At 39.9% G+C, this 26,953-nt stretch overlaps 1 protein-coding gene across 3 annotated transcripts; it reads left to right on the top strand.

Moving 5' to 3' along the window:
• The first annotated feature begins 572 nt into the window (after positions 1-572).
• Positions 573-23,521, top strand: FAM221A (family with sequence similarity 221 member A). Of its 3 annotated transcripts, none has more exons than XM_055314708.1 (7): positions 573-683; positions 3,782-3,955; positions 6,940-7,130; positions 9,011-9,217; positions 14,130-14,237; positions 17,983-18,065; positions 23,106-23,521. In XM_055314708.1, the coding sequence occupies exons 1-7, from the start codon at positions 619-621 to the stop codon at positions 23,172-23,174; spliced, it is 897 nt and encodes a 298-aa protein (XP_055170683.1). In that variant the 5' UTR covers positions 573-618; the 3' UTR covers positions 23,175-23,521. The 3 variants fall into 3 exon arrangements, with proteins under 3 accessions (XP_055170683.1, XP_055170684.1, XP_055170685.1); XM_055314709.1 differs by having other exon boundaries at positions 17,986-18,065; XM_055314710.1 differs by lacking the exon at positions 573-683 and adding an exon at positions 790-852.
• Positions 23,522-26,953: the final 3,432 nt, after the last annotated feature.

Raw genomic sequence — 26,953 nt, forward strand, 5'->3', positions numbered from 1 at the left:
AATTTTGAAAACACTTCTGGGCAATCTGGGGAGTTGGGCCACAAAATCAGCGAAAAGCTCTGTACAAAGAAATAAGCCATGTTCTGTGCGTCCGCGAAATGCAAGGCATCGCACTCCCTCGTCACTTGTTACTCTACAAGGAGAGCTGCGAGACCCGGGAAAGGGAGAGGCACCCGCGCCAGGTTGGAGCCTGCGGTAAAGAGCAATCCGGGTGGCTCCGGCTGCTCTAGGGGACGGGTTTCTCCCGCCGGGATGCCGCGGCCAGGTGGAAGCGCGCGCCCCGCGCCCCGCCGCGGTCCTCGGCCCGGCCAATCGGGAGGCGGGCGGCAGGGGGTGTGGCCGGCAGGGGCGCGGCCAATCGGGAGGCGGGTGATAGGGGGCGTGGCCGGCAGGGGCGCGGCCAATCGGGAGGCAGGCGGCGGGGGCGCGGCCAATCGGGAGGCGGGCGGCAGGGGGTGTGGCCGGCAGGGGCGCGGCCAATCGGGAGGCGGGCGGCGGGGGCGCGGCCAATCGGGAGGCGGGCTGCCGGGGGCGCGGCCGGCAGGGGCGGGGCCGGCCTCGCTCCCCGGAGGCCCGCGAGCCGGCGCGCCCGGCGGCCGCCTCTCGCTTCCCCGGGCCATGGAGCGGCTGACCTTGCCTTCCGGCGGCGCCGCGGCCGTGGACGACTACCTGGAGTACCGGAGGTGAGGCTGCGGCTCGGCGTGGCGAGGAGAACGCAGGCGGGCCGCGTCCCCCGCGCCGGAGGAGGCTCCCGGAATCTGATCCCCGGCTGCTGCGGGAGCCTCACTAGCCTTGATTGGAGTTTCGTCTTTTTGTAATATTGTAATGACACGTAGCTCTACCGTAGTTGCAGTAAGTCTCTCCCGAGGCTGTTTAACAGATCTCCCGCTCCGACCCCCTCCAGGAGGGATTATTAACTCTTAGATTCGTGCAGACGTCCAACTGTGTTTTTCTAAATGGCCTGTGACGCGTTAGGCATGGACTGCTCGGGCCTCGTCGTTTGCATGGTCGTTTAGCAATAAGGTGTGTCGTGAGCTTCCAAATGCTCCCAACCCCGAGGTGCTGGTTTTAGGAGAAAGACTGGTGGGGTGGTGCGGTGGTTCCCGAGAAACTCCTCTCACGGAAATGGAAACAGCTGCCGCTTTGGTTTGAGGATGCGACTCACTGCCCTGGGCCCTGACCCAGGCTGATGCACCTGCGGAGACATGTTATTTTTTCTGGTCTCCCCAAGAAAGGTTTTTGGCAGTTGGGAGACTGGGTGAGTGGGAGTTCCTGGAGAGGGACTAGCAGGAGCATATGGCAACGGTTGAAGGCGGCAGGGGCGCCGGGGTCGGGGAGGAGGTGAGGGGAGGCCGTTTGGCCAGGCAGGGGGTCGGAGGGAGGAGAATGTATGTGTGTGCGTGTGTGTGTGTGCGTGTGTGTGTGTACACGGGAAGTGAGGCAATCACTGCCCCGCCTGGGAAGTCTGAGCAAGAGGGGGTGCTCTGCTTAAAGGCGGCCGCCCCAAATCACCCAGGGTTGCTAGGGCAAACGGCTTGCTTAGTTGGCCTCCGCTCCTTCTGATTGTCCCGGTGGTATAGTTTTGGGTAACACCTAGAAACGGTTGGTAATTCTGAGCCAGACAAGTAAGAATGAGGAGCTTGGTGAGTCAGGCCTCATCCCCCCGGGTCTGGTGGGTCCAGGTAAGGCCATGAGTCCTGTGCCCAGAACGGTTTCCACCCAGTCCTCACCAAGGGCAGGGCCGGCTCCTTTAGCCTCCAGGGCTTTTCCCTGGGAGCAAGTTGCTGGGCCTTGGTGTTGGTTGATTACTTAGATAATTAGTTTAGATAAGTGGACTGTCAGCCTCTAGATATGGTCTCTTGCCTGGTTCAGAAAATGTCAAGACCTGGTGGAAAATGATTTTTGCAAATACAGTTACTTGGAAGAATTCACTATAAAGGTTAGAGCCTTGCCACTCAAAGTGTAGCAGTCCTGGACCAGTGGTGTGTAGGCCTCACTTGTGACCTTGCTAGAAATGCGCACTCTCAGGCCCACTCCAGACCTATTAATCAGGATCTGCATTTGAACTAGATCCCTCGGGTATTCTGTAATTACTGTAAAGTTTGAGCTGTGCTGGTTTAGCAAATACAAATGATCTCTATCTTTAAAGACCTGTATCGATTTTGATTTTTTTCAGTACCTATTGGTAAACTTCATGACAGCTATTATAATGTGAAATGACCCAAAACTTTTCTCAGAATAAAATGCCTCCCCCCTTTTTACTATTGTGTTTCTAAATTATTTAAGTAAGGAAGAAGGTTGTGATGGCTTCGTAGCTTCTGCATTGGTTTTATTTATCTACCTCAGCTAAAGGCTTGGAAGTATGGAAAAAGTATGGATTGCACAAAAAATTAAGTAGCATCCTACAAACAAACATCTTTCATGACTTTTAAGGGGTGATATTTTCAAGGAGAAATTTCTTCAATTCTGAATAAATTATTTTACTTACGCTTCCTTTTTCTCCAGGGATGTCAACTCTTAATTTCTTAAGAAATTAAGAAATAGTGGTAGCTTAATTTTTCCCATAAAACTTTAAAGTTGATGTTTTGGAATTAAACAATGATTACTCAATACAGATGTGGGTTTCTGTGGGTTTAAACTCCTAGCCAGGATTTGGGTTCACATTACCCATGTTGTCTTCAGCAGTAATATTTTTTGTACTATTGTTTTTCTGGGGGGAGCACTATTTTTTTAAAGATTTTATTTATTTATTTATTTATTCATTAGAGAGAGAGCGAGGCAGAGACACAGGCAGAGAGAGAATCAGGCTCCTTGCAGGGAGCCCAATGTAGGACTCGATCCTGGGATTCAGGGATCATGCATGCCCTGAGCCAAAGGCAGATGCTCAACCTCCTGAGCCACCCACGTGTCCCAGGAGTACTATTTTTAAAGAAGGGAAATATTAGATTTTTTTTAGCAGGTTAGGCATCAGCTTTAATTTTTTTTATTTTTTTAAAAATTTTATTTATTCACGAGAGACACAGAAAGAAGCAGAGACATAGGCAGAGGGAGAAGCAGGCTCCATTCAGTGAGCCCTATGCGGAGCTTCATCCCAGGACCCAGGATCACGCCCTGAACCAAAGGCAGACACTCAACTGCTGAGCCACTCAACTGCTGAGCCACCCAGGCATCCCAGGCTCCAGTTTTTATTGAAAAGTGTGAACATGTTTGCTTCAGAATCAAAGGAGAAAATGAGATTGAATTTGCGGTAATTGTTCGGTGGTAAACCTGGATCAGTAAAGTCAGATGTCATGAGTTCAAGAGTTTTTTTTTTTTTTTTTTTTTATAATCCTCTTTTACTTGGAAAGCAAAAGCTTTACTACTATTTTTTTTTTAGAAGTGTTTTTTTTTTTTTAAGATTTTGTTTATTCATGAGACACACAGAAAGAGAGAGGCAGAGACATAGGCAGAGGGAGAAGTGGGCCCCCTGCAATGTGGGACTCAATCCTGGGACCCAAAATCACGCCCTGAGCCAATGGCAGACACTCAACCACTGAACCACCCAGGTGTCCCAAGCTTTACTAGTATAGTGTGTAATTTTGCTATTAACATAAGCCTAATGTAAAATAAAAAAAAAAAAAAGCAAAGCTGAAGCAGCATTTCCTTTGACTTTATAAGCATAGTTTAATTTTAGAGTTTAGTGTTTTTAACCTAGAAAATAAATATTCAAGGCTTAAAATAATTTTTTATTGTTGTAGAATAATAAATATTCAAGGCTTAAGAGAAGTTTTTATTGTTGTAGAATTGTTGGTGATGATGATGGAGGGAAACTTTTTACTCCTGAAGAATATGAAGAATACAAAAAAAAAGTATTACCGATGCGCTTACAGAACAGGTTATTTGTGAGCTGGCGATCACCGACTGGAATGGATTGTAAGCTTGTGGGGCCAGAGACACTGTGTTTTTGTACACATAGGTAAGATATTGTTCTGTTTTCTGGTGATTAGAAAATATAAAACTGTAGTACAGTGTATCTTCCTTCTGTAAATAACATTATTTGTGATAATTGAGAAACATTTAAAAATAGGCCTTTATATAATACCCTAGAAACTGTCTAAAGTGTTTTTTTTTTTTTTGCTATAATTAAAAATTTCTCTTATATCCTATGAGAACTTATTCTGGAGTCCATCAATCTAAGCATCTCTTCTCTTGCAGTTGGTAAAATGAGTGGTGACCCTGCAGCTTTGCTAGATGTCTACTTCTCCCACTACCAGATAAGTTAGTAAAGGATGGGCCATCAGAATGCCAAACTGCTTTTAAGAGTTTGAGTTAACCCACACTGAACAGGTTATTTACCTATAGATAGAAGAAGCATGTCTCCTCAGACTTACTAACCTCCCTTTGTACTTTAAGAAACATGTGTTGATACCTTTCTTTTAAAAATTTTAAAAAAGATTTTATTATTTATTCATGAGAGACACCCACAGAGAGAGGCAGAGACACAGGCAGAGGGAGAAGCAGGCTCCATGCAGGGAGCCCGATGCAGGACTCCATCCCAGGTCTCCAGGATCATGCCCTGGGCTGAAGGCAGGGGTCTAACCATTGAGCCACCCAGGGATCCCCTGTTGATACCTTTCTTAAAAATACAAGCACACCGCTTTTTATTACAAATGGTCCTTTCCCAAGTAAAGCACACGAAGGAAAGAAAATGCAGGAGATTCCAGTCACTGAGTGTGTATTGCCTGTACCTGAGGTTTGCATTTGGCCGTGTTTGTTGTGTTCTACTTTAAATTTTACTGCTGTCACAGGTCACAGTTGTAAAGCTCAAAAGGACAGAGTTGCTGCTTGGAAAAATCACTGAACCTATTATGTGTTTTCAGGTAACAACTTTTTAACTTTCTGTTCCAAAGAAACCATGGAAGGAGAACCACCCTGTTCTGATAGTTTCTGGGGCTCTTTCATGAGAGACTCTTTGTATAGTTGCTATTTACATACAGACTTGCCATCTGCCAAAGGTTGTTAAGCAGTTGCTAGGATGAGTAATGTTGTATATAGATTGACTTGAAACTTATTTAGCAACCCCAACTAAAAACACTGTGGAGAAATGGAGGATAAGGGTTATGTTGATATCTTTTAGAATTGAAGAGGAGTTTGGTAAATTTGTGTTGGTTTTATCACTTACTTTGTATAGATTTAGTGCGAGTCTCATTTATATATATTTATGTTGCATGGAATTAACCTTCAAAATTAACCCAACCTAAATTCAATCGAAAAGTTCTTTAGTACTGATCACTCAGTGAGATCCCTGTCTAAACTATTATTTTTCCCTATTACAAATATTGTAATTATTATTGAGATAAATGAAGAATATATAGAAAAATAGAAAGCTCACCACCCAAAGGCAGCTACCATCAATACTTTTTACTCTGTTCATGCAGTTTTTCTCTACATAGTTCACTTAGTTGCTAATTACGTGTACATATAAATATTGAACAAGTTTTTAATGACAGAGTCACAGAAGTATGTTTCCACATTGTTGTGTAGTAATCACAAATGAGATTTTTAATACGTGCTCAATATGCTATCTAGTCCGGTGGTGTGTAATGTGTGTTCCCCAGAGCTGTGAGGGAGTCTCAGGGGTACCCTTGGAAGGTCAGGTTAAGGGAAGGACAGACTCCAATTCTGGCTCTTTCCCTTGCTTTATCCAATTCTGCTTTTATCTATTTTCTATATCATGGTTCTGTAAAAAACTATATTTACAGAAGAGGTTTCAGTGCTAAAAATTCTAGAAACTGTTGTCTAGTGATTTACTTACTCATTTCCTTACTAATATGTTGTGTACTGTTGCTGATATTATCTTTCTGCAGAAATCTCTATACACAGAATTATTAGGGTATATTTTTGAGAAATGAACTATCTGGTTAAAGGATTTTTTTCAATTAAATTTGATGGTTTTATTTTTATTTGTTTATTGAAGTACAGTTGATATATAATGTTAATTTCAGGGGTGTAACACTGATTTGACAATTATATACATTAGGAAATGCTTTATGCAAAATTGAATACACCATGGAAAGGATGGATCTTAACTGTCTTGAAACATTAAGTGAGAGAGGTTCTTCTATAAGACTCTTGACAGCATTGTGAATTATGTATAGTTTTTTCTTTGCTAAGTGAACAATAGTATCTCATTGCTATTTTAATTTGTACCAATTATATTAATATTAATAATAATAAGCTTAATATTTTATTGAGTATCACCTTAAGAGCAAGAAGTGAGTGGCCTATTTAAGAAAATTAAGTGTTTTAACAAAGAGCTTTGGCTTTTAAAAATGTTGACACTTTGGGATCCCTGGGTGGTGGAGCGGTTTGGCGCCTGCCTTTGGCCCGGGGCGCGATCCTGGAGACCCAGGATCAAATCCCACATCGGGCTCCCGGTGCATGGAGCCTGCTTCACCCTCTGCCTATGTCTCTGCCTCTCTCTCTCACTGTGTGCCTATCATAAATAAATAAAAATTAAAAAAAATATTAAAAAAATGTTGACACTTTATTTTGAAGTTAAGATTTAAAAATTAAATTACATTCATATATGTTTATTGAACTCATTGCAGTTTTAAATAGCAAGCCTATGAAAAATTTAAGTAGTGTACTTTGATAAAAAGAATTTTGATAAAGAACTTTTTCCACACTAGTGCTAAGTATTTTAAGGGAGTTATAGTTCCTTGAATATTGTTGTGAAAATTCTTCTTAAGTAACTAAAAATGAAAATCTAAAAGAGTGAAGGTTTTTTTCTGACCAAGGCAATTTGTGACATAGCTGACAGAAATACTAGTTTTTTGCCTTACTAACAAGAACAGGAAAATAAAAATAATAATTTTGTGTTTAACAAAATAGAAATGATAATTTCCAGCAATACTTGCACTGTTTTTTAATATCCTCCTTTTTATTTATTTCTTTTAGGTATAAACAACATAAAACTGACTTTGAAACGATTCCGCAGCAGCGCCCCATTAGTCTCCCTTGCCGAGTGACCGGCTGCCCATGCAGGACTTACCTCTACGTCCCTCTGAATGGCACGCAGCCCATTCGCTGCAGGTGCAAGCACTTTGCAGATCAGCACAGTGCTGCGGCTGGCTTTATATGCAATGTCTGTGAGTTACATTATTATAAACATACCAACAGAATGTTTGTATTTCTCTATTGAATATTTAATATGCCTTTTTGCCAGTTTTATTCAGCTGGGTGGTCAAAATTAAACAACTCAGAAAAGCTTGATGGAACTATTCTAAAATGTTATTTTTGTGGAAAACCTCTGATTTGTATGTTTTGCAATCAGAAGCTGTAATCTCATGTAATTCAAATAAGTTAATGAGAACAATAGATTTTAAAGAATACCTAGATGCCATCTGATTTTAGTTTATTTACTTACACAACCTTGAGATTTAGAGTAGTATGTTCTACTGACTGAGCCAGCCAGGTGACCCAGATTAAAAAAATTTTTTTTTAATTTATTTATGATAGTCACACACAGAGAGAGAGAGGCAGAGACACAGGCAGAGGGAGAAGCAGGCTCCAAGCACCGGCAGCCCGACGTGGGACTCGATCCCGGGTCTCCAGGATCGCGCCCCGGGCCAAAGGCAGGATCCAAACCGCTGCGCCACCCAGGGATCCCAAGATTTAAATTTTTTAATGGGAGTTTTATCAACTAAATTCTGAGAGGTTTTTAAAAAGGATCGGAAAAGTTGAAAAAGATTTTATAATTTCCTGGTAGATTATCATGTAATTGCCTAAAACACACGCTGATGGGAAAAGCAAAAAGTAACATAATTTTAGCACATTATATGTGATAGCACCCTTACCTCAATACCTATACCCAAATCCCAGCCCCTATCACATAGGCCCTTTCACTTGATCATCCTTTTAAAAACCCCTTGACATAGGACATTACTTCAGTATTTTCTTCAGGAGGTAAGTTATTCTAGTTTTCATAGTAGTTGGAATTGAAATATGTCATAAAACATTTTTAATGACAGTGGCAGGAATAAATGTATTTCATTGGCTAAGTATGGAAGTAGTTAGATAAAATTTACTTATGTGCCTTGGTTTCCATACACATTTTTTAGAAGTGTGAGTGTGTAAAATTTTGTTAATAGTGAATTCTGGCCTCCACTTCAATGTGGCTTTTAATATATATATATATATAAAACTTTTATTAAGATATAATTCACATAGCATATAACTCATCCATTTCAAGGGTACAGTTTAGTGGGTTTTTAATATACTATAGAATTGTGCAACCATCACCATAGTTAATTTTAGAACATTTTCATCACCCCCAAAAGAAACTCCATATCCATTAGTAGTCATTCTTTATTCCTTCCTCTTCCCCAGCCCTGGGTAACCAATAATTACTTCCTGTCTATATGGACTTGCCTATTCTAGACATTTTGTATAAATGGAATAAGGTAGCCCTTTGTAACTGGCTTCCTTCACTTTGCATAATGTTTGTATGAGTCATTCATGTTGTAGCATCCATGAGTACTTCTTTCCTTTTTATTGTTAAACAATATTCCATTGTGTCCTTTCTATGTCTGTGGGTTGGTTTTCCTATATGACTTTTATGGGGCAACCACAGGGAGGCCTCCACATTTTCTCTTCACCTGGTCCTACCACTGGGCTCACCACACCTGCTTCTAACTCAGTGTTTGAGGAGAAGGCCTGTATTTCCTGGCTTTCTAACGTTACCCCATTTCTTTTAGTCCCACTTGGTTTTCTGAATACTTTTTTCCTGCTACATACCTTACCTTATCTTACTCATTTCAGCATCTTCCAGGAGTAAGAGCAGTGGCTGGGAGGGAGTTCAGGGGCTGGAGGCTAGAGTTGTAGAGGCCAGAGGACAGCATATAAGGGACCCAGATTCAGATGATTCTGGCCAAGCTGGGCATTTTTTTTTTAAGCTGGGCATTTTTAGGGCAGAGAGCTCAGTACTTATTTTAGAGACATATTTAACTCCCTTTATGTCTTGATACAGGTTCCAAGTGTTCAGGATTCCATAGTTGCTTCACTTGTGCTTGTGGTCAGCCTGCATATGCTCATGACACAGTAGTGGAAACTAAGCAAGAAAGACTGGCTCAGGGAAAACCAGTGGGACAGGATGTTCCTTATGCAGCGATGGGAGGCTTAACTGGCTTCAGCTCACTGGCAGAAGGCTACATGCGATTAGATGACAGTGGCACTGGTAAGTGGTGATCTACGGAATGTGAGCTTGTCATATATATAGGGCGCCTGGGTGGCTCAGTCTGTTAAGTGAGCTTGTCATATTGTTTTTATGTGTGCTGACGATAGTGAAGTCCTGTACTTGTTTCACACTTTATATTCTTTAGTTTTTTTTCTAGAAAACATTCTCTCATTTGATTTGTATTTTTTTTAAAACTTTTTAAATTTATTTATGATAGTCACACACAGAGAGAGAGAGGCAGAGACACAGGCAGAGGGAGAAGCAGGCTCCATGCACCGGGAGCCCGATGTGGGACTCGATCCGGGTCTCCAGGATCGCGCCCTGGGCCAAAGGCAGGCGCTAAACCACTGCACCACCCAGGGATCCCCTGATTTTTATTTTTTTAAATAAAGGTTTTATTGCCACTATACACTGTATGGTCCATATAGAAAACACAAGAGAAAAGATCACTTACCCCAATACTAGGACCCAAATCCCAACCCATAACCATGTTTTTGTAGTGGCTGAGTATTTCTTTTATTTGATATAATATACTTCACTTGTTGCCCAATTATATGCAATTTTTTGCCATTATAGTCATCTCATTTTAGAAACAGGCTTATGTCTATGTGTGCATATGCCTATGCATGTGTATACATGTTATCACATTTATAATGTATGCACACTGCTTGCATACATGAAGGTTTTAAGTATATAATATAGGGAAAAGTTCAGTTGGATAGATCTTGAGCTATTTTTTTTTTTTTATTCTTCTGAGTTGAATGAATAGGATTAGGAAGAATATGGTTCCTAATTACTTTAAATACTTCTGTGTGTATGGATTTTTTGGTATTCTGTTTTTTTCAGTACAAAATTACATAAATATAAATGAATATTATCTTGTAAAAGATTCAAATAATAGAAATGAAGTATTGTAAGTCCCCCTTGAACACTTCTCTTTACCCTAGATTCTTTCCCAGAGGGTAATTTGGTGTCATCAATTGATAATTTATTTTTCTTTTTAGCATACATTTTTATAGTTTTAACTTGGAAAAAATTTGAGAGCTTAACATATCAGAACACACAAATCTATTTAATTATTTTAAACCCCTGCATAATATTCTATTATGTCACTTTGTCAGATTTTCTAAGCCATTACTGTCAGTTTTTCTAAACCTTGTTTAAAACAATTTAGATTGTTTCCTTTTTTTTTCTTTTACAAATAGTCCTGCCAAAAAATCCTAGAACTTGTTTCCTTATATGCTTCAAAAATCTGATCCTAAGGTAGACACAGAGAAGTAGAATTGTTGGGTTGAAATGTGGGAAGTTTTAATACACTCTGTCAAATTGCCTTCCAACAATGCTGTATTTGTTTATACTTCCTCAACTGATTTTTTTAGCTTCCCTATTTCTCACATTTATGCTAGTCACTGATGTTGTCAAACCTAATTTTCTGTCAGTCTGACATGTGAAAATATTATTTCAGTCTGATTTCCCTGGTTATCAGTGGGATGAGAATCTTCTCGTGTTTATTGGCCATTTTACCTTCTGTGATTTGTCTTTTCATATACTTTGCTCACTTTTATGTTTTTATCTTTTCTCATTTATTTATAGGAAGTCTGATATATTCTGTATACTAATCTGTCATTTATTTTGCAGATAGTGTCTTCCAATCTGTCCTTTTTTTTTTGTATAGTTTTTAAATTTTGGAGGTAATTTTATAATTATGTTCACCTTTATTTCACTTTAATACTTAATTTTTTTTTGTTTTTTATGTTTAGCTTTTTCATGTACTTGGAACACATTTTATTTTGTGAAAGTGTGAGGTATGTGTAACTTCAGTTTTTGTTCAAATTGATGACAAGTTATCCAAATTCCGTTCTTTTCCAAATAATTTGAAACTTTACATTTCTCACATTCTGTCATACTTACTAGTTTGTGGCATTCGCCTATTTGTCTATCTTTTGCCAATATTCCTTATTTTTAATTATTATTTTTCATAGTGTGTTTTGATATTAATATGGTGAATGCCTCCTGTTTGTGTGTATGTTTCAAGATTCCCTTGATTTATCTATGTATGTTCTCATCTAGGTAATTTTACAACTAGCTTGTTAAATTCCATAAATAAATCATTTTTCAATTTTCATGGGTGCATGATTGTATTAAGCTCGTGGAACAGTTACTGAAAATCCAGTTCCTAATGGCAAAAAAATAATGATAATAATGATGATGTTGATGATTGCAGCTTTGTACTTCTAGGAGTCTTTCTAGTTTCTTTACATTTTTTTTTTAAGATTTCATTTATTTATTTGAGAGAGATGATGAGAGAGGGAAAGAGAACGAGAGCATATGAGCAGGTGATAGGCTCAGAGGAAAGGGAGAGGCAGGCTCGGTCTCAGGACCCAGAGATCATGACCCGAGGTGAAGGCAGATGCTCAACTGCTCAACTGACTGAGCCACCCAGGTGCCCTCAGCCTCTTTACATCTATTAACTCATGTAGTTCTCACAATAACTCTGAGTTTGGTGTTATTATTACTTTTATTTTATAGATAAAAAAACCCAGCACAAAAAAGTGTATATCTTAGTTCTTTGTTATTGACCTAGTTAGTAAGTGGTAGGGTTGGGTTCAATCCAGAATTGTTCTGGGCTAATTGGTCTGCCTCACTGTTGCCTATTTCTGTGTGCAATTACCATGATGTTTTCAATATTAAATCTTTATAATAAATTAATATTTATGACTTAATTACTTAAGAATTTTCCTGGCTTTTTCTTACTAATTTTTTGAGAACTTTGGCATTATTTTTTGGCAACATTCTATTATTTACAAAACATTCTATTTTTACAAAAACATCCTATTATTTAGTTGATATCAGGCTGAATGTAGATTAATGTAGGAATAATTGATATTTTAAAATGTTGAGTCTCTGCATTTGTCTTCTGGGTAGCTGAGTGGAATTCTTTTTTTTTTTTTTTTTTTAAGATTTTATTTATTCATGAGAGACACAGAGAGGGAGGTAGAGACATAGGCAGAGGGTGAAGCAGGCTCCTTGCAGGAAGCCTGATGTGGGACCCAGTCCCTGGATCCCGGGATCACACCCTGAGCCGAAGGCAGATACTCAACACCGAGGCCTCCCACTGATTGGAATTCTGAAGTTATCTTCATGAAAGTCCTCAATCTATTTCTTAATTTTCTTTCTGGGTATTCCATTTTTTTTTTTTTATAGCTAACATATGTAGGGTTTTTCCCTTTCTTTATATTTTCTAGCTGATTATTATTTGTTTATAGAAAAGCAAATGTTTTATGCTGCTTTTGTTACCAATCCTTTATTACTTAATCTTAGAGTTTAAAATAAATGGTTGCGGGCAGCCCCGGTGGCTCAGAGGTTTAGCGCCGCCTTGGGCCCAGGGCGGGATCCTGGAGACCCGGGATCAAGTTCCGCGTCGGGCTCTCTGCATGGAGCCTGCTTCTCCCTCTGCCTCTGTCTCTGCCTTTCTCCCTCTCTATGTCTCTCATGAATAAATAAAATTTCTAAAAAAATAAAAATAAAATAAATGGTTGCTGTTATAAATCATGGTATTTTTGCCTTTTCCAGTATTTCTGGTCTTATTCTCGACTAATTACCATGGTTGGCATTTGCAAACAGTGCTAAGTGATAGTGGGAATAGCTGCCATCTTTGCCTTCTTGTGCCTTCTGGTATTTTGTCAGTCTTCTTTATAACAGAAAGAGAGAAAACCTCTGCTTTTTGGCCCCTGAGGGAAGGTAGGGTGAGGAAAGGTGAGAGTGAGGAGAGGAAGCAAGATGTTTTTGTCTTGATTTCAGATGTAGGGGAGCCTGGGGCAGAGGGTCATCTGCTCTATTAGCCATGTAGAGTCCTGGACAGAGATGACAACTTGCTCCTTTGGTTCCTTTTTGATGCAGGAGCCCATATGCCCAGCTCCTAGTGGGTGTTTGGAAGGCAGCTGAGCTCTAAGGCAGTGGACCTGCCATGATAGTTGTCATGGCAAGGGGATCCTGAGCAGAGCTAGAGGTGTGTCCTCTGAGCTCTGGGGGATTCAGTAGAGAAGTGGCAGGCATTGATGGATTTGTACTTCTTCTAGAGAAAGCAAGTGTGAGGCCCTACCAAGCTGTGAGACTACACTACCACTTAACCAACCTTGAGCATTTGAGATCAGTAGTGCATGCAGCAACCAGAAGACAGCATAAGGACCTCAGTGGACCTCCAGCCACATGAGAGAGGAACTGGAGAAGGAGGGGGCAGGAATCTAAAAGAATGAGCATTGTCCCACACTGTTTAGGTCATAAGAGAGGACTCATTTTAAAAGCCGAATAGGACTAAAAATTTATTTCCTTCACTCTCTGCTAAATGGGGAGAGGAATGTAGGGGAGGTAGTGGTTTGTGAAGAAGACAGAGCGCTTAATATGTTTTCTTTACAGCTTCCTTCCTTTTGGTCCAAAGGTCAATGTTTTTAGCGATTGGCCTTTGTAATTTTGTGGTGTGGGGTTGTGGATATTTCATTTCCTTGAATTTTTCTTTACTTTTTCATACTTCATTTTGAGATGGTTTTCTAGTGAGGAACAGAGTAAAAATACACTTATTCTGCCCTCTTCAACTACAGGTTCTTTATCATGAATGTCTTGTTTTATCTTGATAGTGTTTTTGTGACTGTATTAAGGTTTTGTACTTCTTTGTCATAGTTCCACTCATGCATATTTTTTCTGTGAAAACGATATCTGAGAAATACAAACATACTTTTACCTAATTCCCTTTTACTTTATATGGCAGATAAACATCTAAATAAAAATTCCTTTTTTATAGAAAGATTTTTTTTCTAATTATTCTGCTGAAGTTCTAATTTATTTTGCATTGAAATAACTTTTTTGTGTCCTAACAAATAAAGATTTAATTTCCATTCTTTTATTTTGTTCTCAGGTGCACCTTCAATTGAATTTTTAGACTCTCCAGTTACAACCATGGACCACCCATTTCTAAACACATTTCAAGCATCATCTAGTTCTTCTCCAGAAACACTGACAGATGGTAATGAAATGAAACTGACAGATATGTTTGGATGTAGTAAATAAGAATGTAGATTGATTCGTTTTCTTGATCTTATTTTTTTCCCTCAGTATTACCACAATTTAGTTTTCATTTTACTTTTAGTTTGACCCAGTACTGAGAAAAAGCAAGAAACTTCCTTTTTTTTTGAAAATTGTTAAATCTGAGAATTATGAGGATGCTAATAATAAAATAATTTGAAATTTTAAAACCTTACACGTTCTTGTTTTGATGTCTGAATAAGAGAGCCCTCTAGCGGCTCTCCCAAGCAGGATGTAATTTGGTAATAAGTATAGGTTAGTAAAGTTTTGTCATTTATAAATTATATGTATACATATAAATTATACATAAACATTATACATATATATGAATTTTATTCATTTTTAAGCACTAGTATTCTATTTCCCTTATTAAAATAAGAAAAAAATTGAAGAAGGAATTTTTATGATATATTAGGTATTTAATATTTACAAATATTTTTATATGGGATTTTTCTTTTTATTTGTATTTTCCTAAAACTTTTTCATATACCCTGTCTCCACAAGGGGCTTTAGGGCTGCGTATACAAACAACACCCAACAAAGTAATGATAAAATATAGATAGAGGAAATCAAAACCAAGAAAAAGGACACAGTTGTGTCAACTTCTAAGGTTGATATAATTGCTGCTGATGCTTCAGTTTTGACTGAGTGTAGTGGCAGCCAAGGCACAGAGGAAGGTGTGCTTTTCATTGTTAGAGAGAGACTCATATTATTATGGGTTCTAAAGTTATACCAGTGCTGGATTTTAAAGATGGCTCTATCATATGACAATGATATAGTGACCCAAGATCCTTAACTTTTTCAGAAGACTACACAGGTGCACTCTCCTGCCTGCACCTTTCACCTCAGCCTGCGGTCCTAAGACACAGGTTACCCAGGTTTTCTCTGTATGGGGTCAAGGGTGGGGACAGAGACAGCTCCCCATCCCAAGACCCAGTATGTAGATCTTTCAAGATGGTGGTGATGAAGTCTGAGGCCGGCAGGGCTGCTTCCATTTACTTCCGTCCAGCCAAATATTTGCTGGTCATTGTCCTGGCACTGGGCTATTTTGTGGGTTGTCTTCTGGCCACAGAGTATTATCCCTTATCAGAGCTTTGGGCCTCTGGGACTCTTCACTCAGGACTTGGTGTACCATCATCATCACACCCTCCTGTACAATGGGTGTTGGCTTGTCTGGCTGATCAACATGGGAGAGTCCTTGTAGCCATGGTTTTGTGCAAGTGAAAAGGCATAACGAATACTCGGCCTCAACTCCTCTGGTTTCTACAAATCTTCCTCTTTGGGATAGGGTCTCTGGAAAGAGATCTTGATTGCTTACAGACCAAAATGCCAAAAACACACGAAAAGAAGATATCCACAAGCTTTCCTTATACTTTTGACATTCAGCTTCACTGTTTTAGTGGCAGGGGAGATGTTGACTTTACCTGATCTTTCTACTTTCCAGAAATGTAAGACCCTCTAGTTGTTCATTATTCTTTCAGATGCTCTGGTTAAGCTTAATTGGGATAATTGGGAAAGGATTTAAGCTTCCCAATTCTACAGACTAACCTATGTGACAGAGGGATTCCAGCTACCTTCTTGAGGTGCTTGGCGGTGATGGTGCTCTTTCTAGCCTCTGGTCTAAGCTGTACTAAAATTGCTTATTGGTATAACTTTGCTCCCACCTTCTGACTAGAACACCTTACCCCTATCACCCCATCTTAGCTCTCCTTTCCCAAAATTTTTTCCACTTTTCTGAACCAAGGCAAAGGGACATTTCCAGAACACATCAATTCCACACATACTAGGCACCTGGGAGGCAGGATCTTAACCTCTCAAATGTGCATTTCTCTCACCACCAAGAAAGGTAAGGAAGATAAGCAAGTGCCAGGAATGGGCCAGGCCGAGCAGTAACACAGAGGCACAGAGGACAGGTTGAGGCCCAGGAGGAGAGGACTGGGAAATGCCTTCCCTGATGGTGCCAGCCAGAAGCCATCCTTCCCTCCACGTGGCCCTGAGGACACAGCATTCTGTAGCATGCAGGGGTCTGATGGCCACTGCTAGATTGTCCCTGCTGGTCAGAACCACATCTTAGCTTGATTTTTTTTTTTTTTCATCACTTGACCCATTGCCTTGCCCACAGGTGTTCTATCAGTGTTTTCTGATCAAAACTCTGATTGAACTGTCCACTTGTTCAGGATCATTCCTGTTGTTATAGGAAAACTGCAGAACCCTCTCAGTGTATATTCTCTTCTGAGAGAGAAACACAGGACCACCCCTGGCTGGTGGTGTTGCCTTCTGTGGTCCCCCAGTAGGAAACCTGTATCTTTTTTGCACTTGCCTATTGTAAGTCACTTTGTCTCCAGACTCTGTAACAATCTCTGTCCAGCTCCTGGACACTCAGACATTCCTGAGCTAGATCCTAAATGGAAGCTAGTTACTACCTCCCCCCCACTCACCTGATTAGACCTTTTTTACTACTGACTGGTCAGGGAAGGAGGGTCACTGACTCTGTCCCCTGACTTTGGCAGAATGACTGTCAGAATGAAAACGTGATTTTCTTTCCTGAAGCAATTTTAAATTCCTTTCATAGCACAAACTGGTGCTTGTTTAGCTTTAAAAACTGAATACCCACTGGGCGTTATACTATATGTTGGCAAATTGAACTTTAATAAAATATATATACATATATATTTTTAAAAGTGAATACTATGGAAAATGGTTAAAATTATTTTAGTTTTGAAAAGTTTCAAAGCAGGTAGTATCTTGGTTGCTTGTACAAACTGCCATAGTCTAGTCAGATGCTATAACAAAATACCACAGACTGAGTAGCTTATACATAAGAGAAATTTATTTCTCATGGTTTATTTCTCACTAGAGACTGGAAGTCCGAGATTAGGGCGCCAGCATGGTTGTGTTCTGGTGAAGGTCTTTTCTTGATTCACAGCTGGCCCTTTCGAATTTTGTCCTCATACAGTGGAAGAGTTGAGCAAGGATCTCTGTGGGGTCTCTTTTATAAGAGCACTAATCCCATTCATGAGGATTCCACCCTCCTAAGTACCTCCCAAAGACCCCACCTCCTAACACCATTGCATTGGGCATTGGGATTTCAACATATGAATTTGAAGGGAACACAAACATTCAGACTATGGCACAAATCTTCTGTAATTACTTTTGCATATTATCTGTTATGGTGTTACATGAAATTCTAGTTTTGCTATAAAATTTAAAATGTAGTTGGACAAAGCTAAGTGTGCTTTTATATGAAAGAGATATGAACCAGTTGCACATTAGGGGAATGTTTGCCAATAAACATTACTTTGTTTTGCAATGCTCTGCATTCTAAAGAGTTAAGTAGGGGTGCCTGGGTGGCTCAGTTTGTTAAGCATCCAACTTGATTTTGGCTCAGTTCATGATCTCAGGGTCCTGGGATCAAAGCCCTGTGTTAGGCTTTGTGCTCAGCTGGGAGTCTGCTTGAGATTTCTTTCTCTTCCTCTCTCTCTGTCCTTCCCCCCCCCCCCGCCTCCCCCCCCGCCCAAATAATTAGGTTAGTAGGATCAATTACCACTTAGATCATTCTGGTTTGAAAAATAAAACATTATCACCAGTAAGAGGAAAGTTTTCTTTCTGTTTTTTTTTTTTTTTTAATTTCAGCAGAATTTGTAGTTCCATAAATATATTACTTACAGAATTATTTTCCTTATTAGTAGGTACAAGTAGTCAAGTTTCTTCCATAAAGAGACCTGAGGAGGATGATATGGCTTTCTTTGAAAGACGATACCAAGAAAGGGTAAGTCTGTGGTGAAATCTGCTTAGGCATTTAACTTGTGACAAAGACGCAATTACATGTTGATTGTGGAATATCATTAAAAATAATTTATAAAGTCTTTAGTTATAGCTGATGTTGGCCTTGAGACTTACTTAGAATGATTCAGAGAGAAACAGGATGAGTGAATAATATGATACATAATACAGTAGTTAATTTATGAAGGTCATAAAGATTAAATATACAGATAATATTGTCAATAATAAACATCAGCTATCAGCAGATTTTTTAAAAATATTTTATTTATTCATGAGAGACACAAAGAGAGAGGCAGAGACATAAACAGAAGGAGAAGTAGGCTCCCTTTAGGTAGCCTGATGCAGGACTTGATCCCAGGACTCCAGGATCACGACTTGAGCTAAAGGCAGACACTCAACCACTGAGCCACCCAGATGGCTCAGCAGACTTTTAAATTAAATGTACCTTGAGGGATCCCTGGGTGGCGCAGCGGTTTAGCGCCTGCCTTTGGCCCAGGGCACGATCCTGGAGACCCAGGATCGAATCCCACGTCGGGCTCCGGTGCATGGAGCCTGCTTCTCCCTCTGCCTATGTCTCTGTCTCTCTCTCTCTATCTGTGTGACTATCATAAATAAATAAAAGCTTAAAAAAATTCTCTAAAAAAAAAAATAAAAAAATAAATAAATGTACCTTGAATTCTTTTTAAAGAAAGATTTATATATTTTAGAGAGAGAGAGTAGGGGAAAGGGCAGAGGGACAGGGAGAGAATCTCAAGCAAATGTCCCACTGAGTGAGGAGCCAGATGTGGGGCTAGATCTCACAACCTGGAGATCATGACTCCAGTCGAAATCAAGAGTTGGATGCTCAACCAACTGAGAAACCCAGGTGCCCCTGGATCTTGAATTCTTTATATGTTATATCTCTTCTCAGTACATCAGGTATATCTAGACTCAAGTTAAAATTATTCATTAGCCTTTAAGGAACTAGACACTAAATAGAAATGTATTTTAGCAATTCCCAGGGCTCAACAACTATATGATGTGTTCCCGGCTTTCTGTAGTGATAATTTTCATCAGTTATCTACCACACTATAAACTCCTTAGGGATAGGGATGCCTGGGTGGTTCAGCGGTTGAGCGTCTGCCTTCAGCCCAGGGCATGATCCTGGAGTCCCGGGATCGAGTCCTACATCGGGCTCCCTGCAAGGAGGGAGCTTGCTGTGTCTCTCATGAGTGGATAAATAAAATCTTAAAAAAAAAAAGAAAGAAAAACCTCCTTGGGGCTAAACAGTATTTTATTATTCTTCATATTTTCCCCAGAACTAACTATAGTACCTTGTACATAATAAGTTTTCAATAAATATTTATGGAGAATTGAAAAAGGAAACACATATTAATTGATACTTACTTTCAAACATATCATATACTTAGATATTTGATGTGTTTCATGGCCATGTTCACATTTGAGAGTTTTGTTTTTGTTTGTTGCCAGATGAAAGTATGTTAGTTTGATAAGGTATGGGGGATGATATCCACCATGTGGTATAGTCCCCAAAGTGCTTTCCTTAGGATTATTTTATAGTTGCTCTGTGGGTGTTTATCATCTCTCCAATTGGGTAATAAGAGTCATGAAAGTAAAGACACTCTGGTCACTTTTTGTTATAGCTTGTTAAATAACCGAAGATGTGGAGAAAGGAGACCATTAAATAAATTCACCTTCCAAGAGGAGAGGAAGGGAGTAGGGGAGAGAGATCAGCTTGGTTTCCCTGATGAAGAATTTTGAAGTAGAGGGGGAGAGTCCTGGATGATTTAAGGCAGAGCTAGAAATAGATTTTTTTGCAGTGATGAAAGTGTTCTATACCTGTGCTATAGCTATTCATATGTGGCTAGATAATTCTAAATTAATGAAAACTTAAAAAATTATTTTCCTCAGTCACACCAGTCACATTTCAGGTGCTCAGTGGGCCATGTGTGGCCAGAGGCTACCTTACTGGAAAGCTCTCATCTAAGAGAAAGAGGAGGTAGTAGGATCTCAGGGAGGGAGATGAAATGGCCAGAGGGAGGGTTAAAAAAAGACTTTTTACAACATCATTCAGGCTAGACTTTTAATCACATCAATCTCCACTCTTGGAATACACATGCTCACAGCTGGATTTTAGTTTTTCCTTCACAGGGAAGGGACAGGATTCTAGAATTACTTCCTTTCCTCAAGAAGTCTGGGTTATGTTGACTGCCTTGAAAACATGTCTGTAGTATTTGCTTGTGGGAGGATAATGGTGGGGAGTGATTGTTTTAGAAGATGTACCTGGCCAATCCAGACTGAGTATTATAAATAGACCTAGAATTTATGGATTTACAAGATGTAGTTTATAACTCTCCAGCTTGTGTGATTTATGAATTTATGAGACACAGCTTATAAACTTTCCAGCCTGTGTGATTAATGGCATATAAAAACAAAGAAGTTCAAACCTCACAACTTCCTCTGAGCTGATATGTACTATACGTGTTGTTGGTACTTGGATTTTACTGCAAAAAAACAAGATATGTACCACTGAGGGAAAAGATGATTAGGAAGCCAAATCTGATGGGTCACAGCCCCTTTAGAAAGCAATGCATATCTGGTTTTGCTTCTATCCTGGTACAATGGTAACATGTAGTATGGGGAAGAATCTACCATAAATGTGAGTTGGCTTTGATAATTGAAGCCTTTGTGGTAACATAGTGTCCTAATTACTTTTAGGTATATTGAAGCGTAGGTATTATTGAAGAGTTGCTTCATTGCTTCTTTTTTTTAAAATTATTATTATTTTAAAAGATTTTATTTTTATTTATTCTTGAGAGACAGAGAGAGAGAGAGAGGCAGAGACACAGGCAGAGGGAGAAGCAGGCTTCATGCAGGGAGTCTGATTCGGGACTTGATCCTGGGACCCCAGGATCAGGCCCTGGGCTGAAGGCGGCACTAAACCGCTGAGCCACCCAGGCTGCCCTTCATTACTTCTTTTATGTATTAGGTCAAGTTATTTTCTTCCATTGTGGTTGGTCTTGTATCCCTAAGAAAGGAGAATTTTATTAGGGAAACGATTATCAAAGGTGAACTAGGTGAAAGGGGCTATTAGTTCCAGGAAATTGAAAAAGAATAAAAGGAGCAGGAGGAGGTATCTTTGCTCTTCAGACACTAGATTAGGTGGATGTATTTGCTAAGTACCAAGTGAGAATGCCCTGCTTTGGCTTTGTTTGGTCATTCAGCATCTTGTCCCTTTTTTGACATTACTATAAATCTAACACTTGGCCATGAATGAGAAAGGAAAAGGGACTAGCATTTGTTGATTGCTTATTAAGTACCTGGATTTTGTATATATGATCTCATTTATACCTTTAGAACAACTCTGAGAAGTATCTATTACTATGATCCTTTTTTTTTTTTTTTAAACAAATGAGAAGGGGCACCTGGGTGACTCAGTGGTTGAGTGTCTGCCTTTGGCTCAGATTGTGACCGCAGGGTCCTGGGATCGAATCCCACATCAGGCTGCCTGTAGGGAGCCTGCTTCTCTCTCTGTGTCTCTCATGAACAAATAAAATCTTTTTTTTAAAAAAAGAGAGAGAAAACTATTGGTTTAATAGTTTGCCTCAAGTAGTTAATAAATGGTAGAGTTAAGATTCAAATACTCATACTCAAATACACATGCTCTTCTATGTGACTCCAAAGCCTATAATCTTTGCCTTAGTAAAGGGTATGCCTTTGGAGGTCCTGCAGATGACCTGCTGACTAATATCATGTACAAGTGATATGAATGTATGGTTTTTGAATGAGATTCCCAACCAACTCAGGAGGGAGAGGGGAAAACGGGGGATGAGACAGAGGTGAGATATATAAATTTTATTATTGGGAAGTTATTATTTACAATTTGATGATTGGGTAGACTGGTTTGACTAGGTCCCGTCTGGTTTCTTTATATTATTACCTTAAAAGGTAGGAGGCCCTCCACCTACCATGCCCCATACTTTCCATCCCTTTCTCCTTGAAGGATAAGGTAGTGGGTGCTGCTTCAGGAAATTTTAAGAGGCAGTGAGCTTTGTGTTCTTTGTGGCCTTTTTTTTCCCATAGAAAGGGTTTAAATGTTTTTAAAAGGTCAGAAGGCCACTACTTAGGATATGTAAAGATATGTCTTTGCTTCACTGACACTGGAAGGCAGCCTTCAAGGAGTTAACTGTGGAAATGTAAAATCCAGAATTATAGGTATCTGTCCTCAAAGCAGTCCATGTTCCAGAGATAATCCAGCTGCATTAGGTATGTTCTGTAGGGAATGTGCATAGACTGGATGTAAGGTTAGGTATTTAAGCTTTTGTAAAACAATTTTTTTAGTGGCAGGTAAAGTTAACTTATGAATTTTCTCCAAAGCAATATTCACTATATGTTATTTTTATAAAATGCTTCTGCAAAGTTGTAATCATACCATATTTTTTAAAAATATATTTTATTTATTTGAGAGGGAGAGAGAGCACAAGCAGGGGGAGCAGCAGAGGGAGAGAGAGAAGCAGGCTCTCCACTAAGCAGGGAGCCCAAAACAGGGCTTGATACCAGGACCCCAGGATCATGACTGAGGCGAAGGTGGATGCTTAATCAACTGAGTTACCCAGGCGCCCTAAAATCATACCATATTTTAAAAATGCAATTAGGTCCCTTTGACTATTAGATTTTGGCTTTAAAATTTAGCAGCTTAGGGATGCCTGAGTGGCTCAGCGGTTGAGCGCCTGACTTTGGCCCAGGGTGTGATCCTGGGGTCCTGGGATTGAGTCCCACATTGGGCTCCCTGCATGGAGCCTGCTTCTCCATCTGCCTATGTCCCTGCCTCTCTCTCTCTCTCTGTGTCTCTCATAAATAAATAAAATCTTAAAAAAAAAAAAAGAATTTAGCAGTTTAGTCACAGCTAAATAACTGTGAAATGGCTGTGATAAATGAGACATGATTCCAGATAAGGTGTGTATAACCTTTTTTTCTTTAGACTGTTTTACAGATTATTTTATCAACAAATATTTTAATTTTACAGATAAAGATGGAAAAGGTTGCTAAGCAGAAAGGAAAAGCACCATTGCCATCAAGTACAAAACCTTCATGAAGGCTATTGGGAAAATTAAAACCATCATCCAAATAGATCTTGTTTGTGTTTATTTAAATATAATAATACACTTTATTTTCTCTCAAATTATTTACTACTCTTACTATGTAAAAATGTCATTTTGATTGTTTCCTTTATTTAAACAAGTGAAAATACTTTATATTACTTTTGTCAACATTCATGATTTAATATTTTGTATATATTTTTTATCTCTCCTAACATATGAGGTTATTTTCATATTGGTCAAAGCCTGAAAATACAGTAACTGTTTTTAGTTTGTCATAATTTAACTTTTTGAGGCTATTTAAAAAATTAAACATATTATTGGGGGTCTTGAACAAATATATAAGGAGGGAACACTGTTTAAAAATAGTAAGTTAAAAATCTCTTTTTTATTTGTCGAACTTTGTAATCTTGATTTATGTTTTTAAATAAAAATTGTATTTAAAAATTATTTAATCATTTTTCAGTGGTGTCTTCTTTTTTTTTTTTAATAATCTTTTTTTAAGATTTATTTATTTATTCAGAGAGAGAGAAAGGCAGAGACACAGGCAGAGGGAGAAGCAGGGTCCATGCAGGAAGCCGGAAATGGGACTTGATCCCCGGTCTCCAGGATCACACCCCAGGCTACAGGAGGCGCTAAACCGCTGCACCACTGGGGCCGCCCTAGTGGTGTCTTCTGATTTTTAAGTTGTTTTATTGAGGGGATCCCTGGGTGGCTCAGCGGTTTGGCGCCTGCCTTCAGCCCAGGGCATGATCCTGGAGTCCCAGGATCGAGTCCCGCATCAGGCTTCCTGCATGGAGCCTGCTTCTGTCTCTGCTTCTCTCTCTCTCTCTCTCTCTCTCTCTGTGTATGTGTGTGTGTCTCTCATGAATAAATAAATAAAATCTTAAAAAAAAGTTGTTTTGTTGATTATGCATTGTATGTAATTGTATGAATTTATTGTGCAGCAATTCAAATCCTCTTGGCCCCACCTCTTACTCCAAGACTGCTGTGAAACAATTCTAGGCAGGCTTCTGACAGCTTCTCATGGAAGCCATTTGATGGCGTTTCATCTTGAGAACATCTCATGATTCTCTTGTCTTTTTCTCCAGGGATCCTCTGATTGTGTGGCTTGGGATGCTTACTGGAGCTCCTTTGCATCATAGTTGTATGAAAATTTTGGGAGTGTTAATGACCTTGGGACCATCCTTGACCTATGGATAAATGCTCTTTTTTCTGCTGGGAAGAGAATTCTGAGATGCCTTTCATAAGCTTCCTCAGAAAATCCTGTGGGATTGACTACCAGTTACCCATAGCAGTGGCCAGCTCTGTAATTCATTCTTATGTTAGCTTTCTCTATCTTCTCCCTTTCTGATCCCTCTCTCTGGTTGTCTCAGATTACTTCTCAAAGAATACTCACTTGTATGAGAGTATTTGTCTTAGGCTTGCTTTTGGGTAGTGGGTAAACCCAAGCTAAGATGGGTACCAGGAATGGCCTTAGAAAGCAAACCCTCTGGATGGGATTCTGTGACTGGATCATTCACTGGACAGATGACAATAAAGACCCCATAGCTAGTGGTAAGTGGCATAGTGATAATTCCTGTCATGTGGATGTGTCACAGTTATTGTATTAGATTAGGGCAGCCCCGGTGGCTTAGTGGTTTAGCGCCAACTTCAGCCCACGGCGTGACCCTGGAGACCCAGGATCGAGTCCCGCATCGGGATTCCTGTATGGAGCCTGCTTCTCCCTCTGCCTGTCTCTCTCTCTCTCTCTAATATATATAAAAGATGTGGGTAGAGTGTGAGTGGAAGGTGAAGTATTAGGTTATATAGTAGCTGTGACATTACAGTGGAATGGGACTAATGGAAATTATAAAAATGGAGGTGTTGGTTAGTTATTGTTAACTGCTTTAACAAAACTTTGAAAAAAGAAAATGACATAGATTCATGTTAGCTATTTAAGTCAAGGCATGCTGTGAAAACCAGTGTCTCTATAGCACCCTTTAAGGAAAATCTAATCAGCAGATGTTGGCAATCTGTGCTGACAATCCAACCCAAATAGTAAAGGAAACTGAAGACACAGCCTTGATTATCTCCTCCAACAAAGTCAGCATGTTGACAGGAAAAGACTGGAACCTTGAATCATAGAGTGGGAACATTTGTGTTTGTGAGTCTGAGAATCTTGAGCCTTCATGTTTCCTTGATTCTCTGAGCAGCAGAAGTGGCTTCCCCTCCTCCACTTTTTTGGATGGAGAGCAGCCTTCACTTACTTGGAGATCCTACAAAGAATTTATCTGGGGCACTTACATTGTAAGATGACACTTGTTGTCCTTAAGACTTATCCCTGCTACCTCTCCTTAGTTCCAAACTGATAACTAGGGTCAGGTCTCAGCATACCCTAACTGGGGAAATACAGTCCTTTCTATAGGAGGATAGGTTACAATCTGAATAAACTGCAGGTTCTGGTTAAGATGTATTGACAGGAGCCCATGAAGCATGCCTGGGAGTAGATCTTGAGGGTATTAGAGTGATGGAATATAAGGCCTGATAGGAGAAAGTAACATGGTAGCACTTAAACTCTTGACTTGAGTTTTAATACCTTGGGTATCTGGAGTTCATCCTAACACACTGCTAGGATGGCATCTGGAAGGTATGGTGGAAATGCTAGAATTTATTTGGCATGGTATCGCGGAAGGGGTCACAAAGCTCAAGGAAGTCAGTGTTAGAATGGATTTGTTGTTTGAAACTTGAGAAGCTACCACTGAGTGCTTTCCCTGGGAAGGCTCAGATGACACTCATAACTGAGGCAATAAAAAATGTAATGGTGAAGAATATACTGGCGACTTTGAGAAGCCTGGCTATGGCTGATCTCTATCTATAGGCTAGAATTGATGGTAGAAGATGCTGCCATGACACTGGGCTCCTTGATATCAGCATTGATGATGGGATGCAGAAGGGCTGAAGGCCAAATTGTGGAACCTAATTGTCAGATACCACTGGATATAATTTTTTTAAAGATTTTATTTATTTATTCATGAGAGACATGCAAAGAGAGGCAGAGACATAGACAAAGGGAGAAGCAGGCTTCTTGCAGGGAGCCCGATGCGGGACTGGATCCCCGACTTGGGATCATGCCCTAAGCCAAAGGTAGATGCTCAGCCGCTGAACCACCCAGGATGTACCCCAATGGTCGTAATTAATGGGTACCAAAACATGGATCTGTGAAGGAGTTTAAGATCATGATGTTTCAAGGGGCAAGACAGAAGGACAGCTGATTAGTATGTTATTTGACTTGTTTCTTTTTAAGATTTTATTTATTTATTAGAGACAGAGAAAGGGAGAGAGGCAAGAGACAGGCAGAGGGAGAAGCAGGCTCCATGCAGGGAGCCTGATGTGGGACTCGATTCCCGGTCTCCAGTTTCAGGCCCTGGGCTGAAGGTGGCGCTAAACCCCTGAGCCACCCAGGCTGCCTGTTATTTGACTTGTTTATCCACTTGTATAACTACTGGATTCCTCACCCAGTTTTCAGTCTCAGGTAGGTCAGATCTAGAGCCCAATGATGGAAGGAAAAGCCCAGATTCCCTTAGGAAGGGTCCTCAAGTATATATGATAAATACACTTTTATCCTTCCCCAAAGAGACAGCCGTTTACCAGGGTATATGCAGTGGAGAAAGAGGAATGCTCAGATTTTTCAACCAAGGCTTTTTTTTTTTTTTTTTTTTTTAAGATTTGATTTATTTATTCATGAAAGACACAGAGAGAAAGAGAGGCAGAGACACAGGCAGAGGGGGGAGAA

This window comes from Nyctereutes procyonoides, unplaced genomic scaffold, assembly GCF_905146905.1.
Source record: "Nyctereutes procyonoides isolate TBG_1078 unplaced genomic scaffold, NYPRO_anot_genome, whole genome shotgun sequence".
Taxonomy (NCBI): Eukaryota; Metazoa; Chordata; class Mammalia; order Carnivora; family Canidae; genus Nyctereutes; species Nyctereutes procyonoides.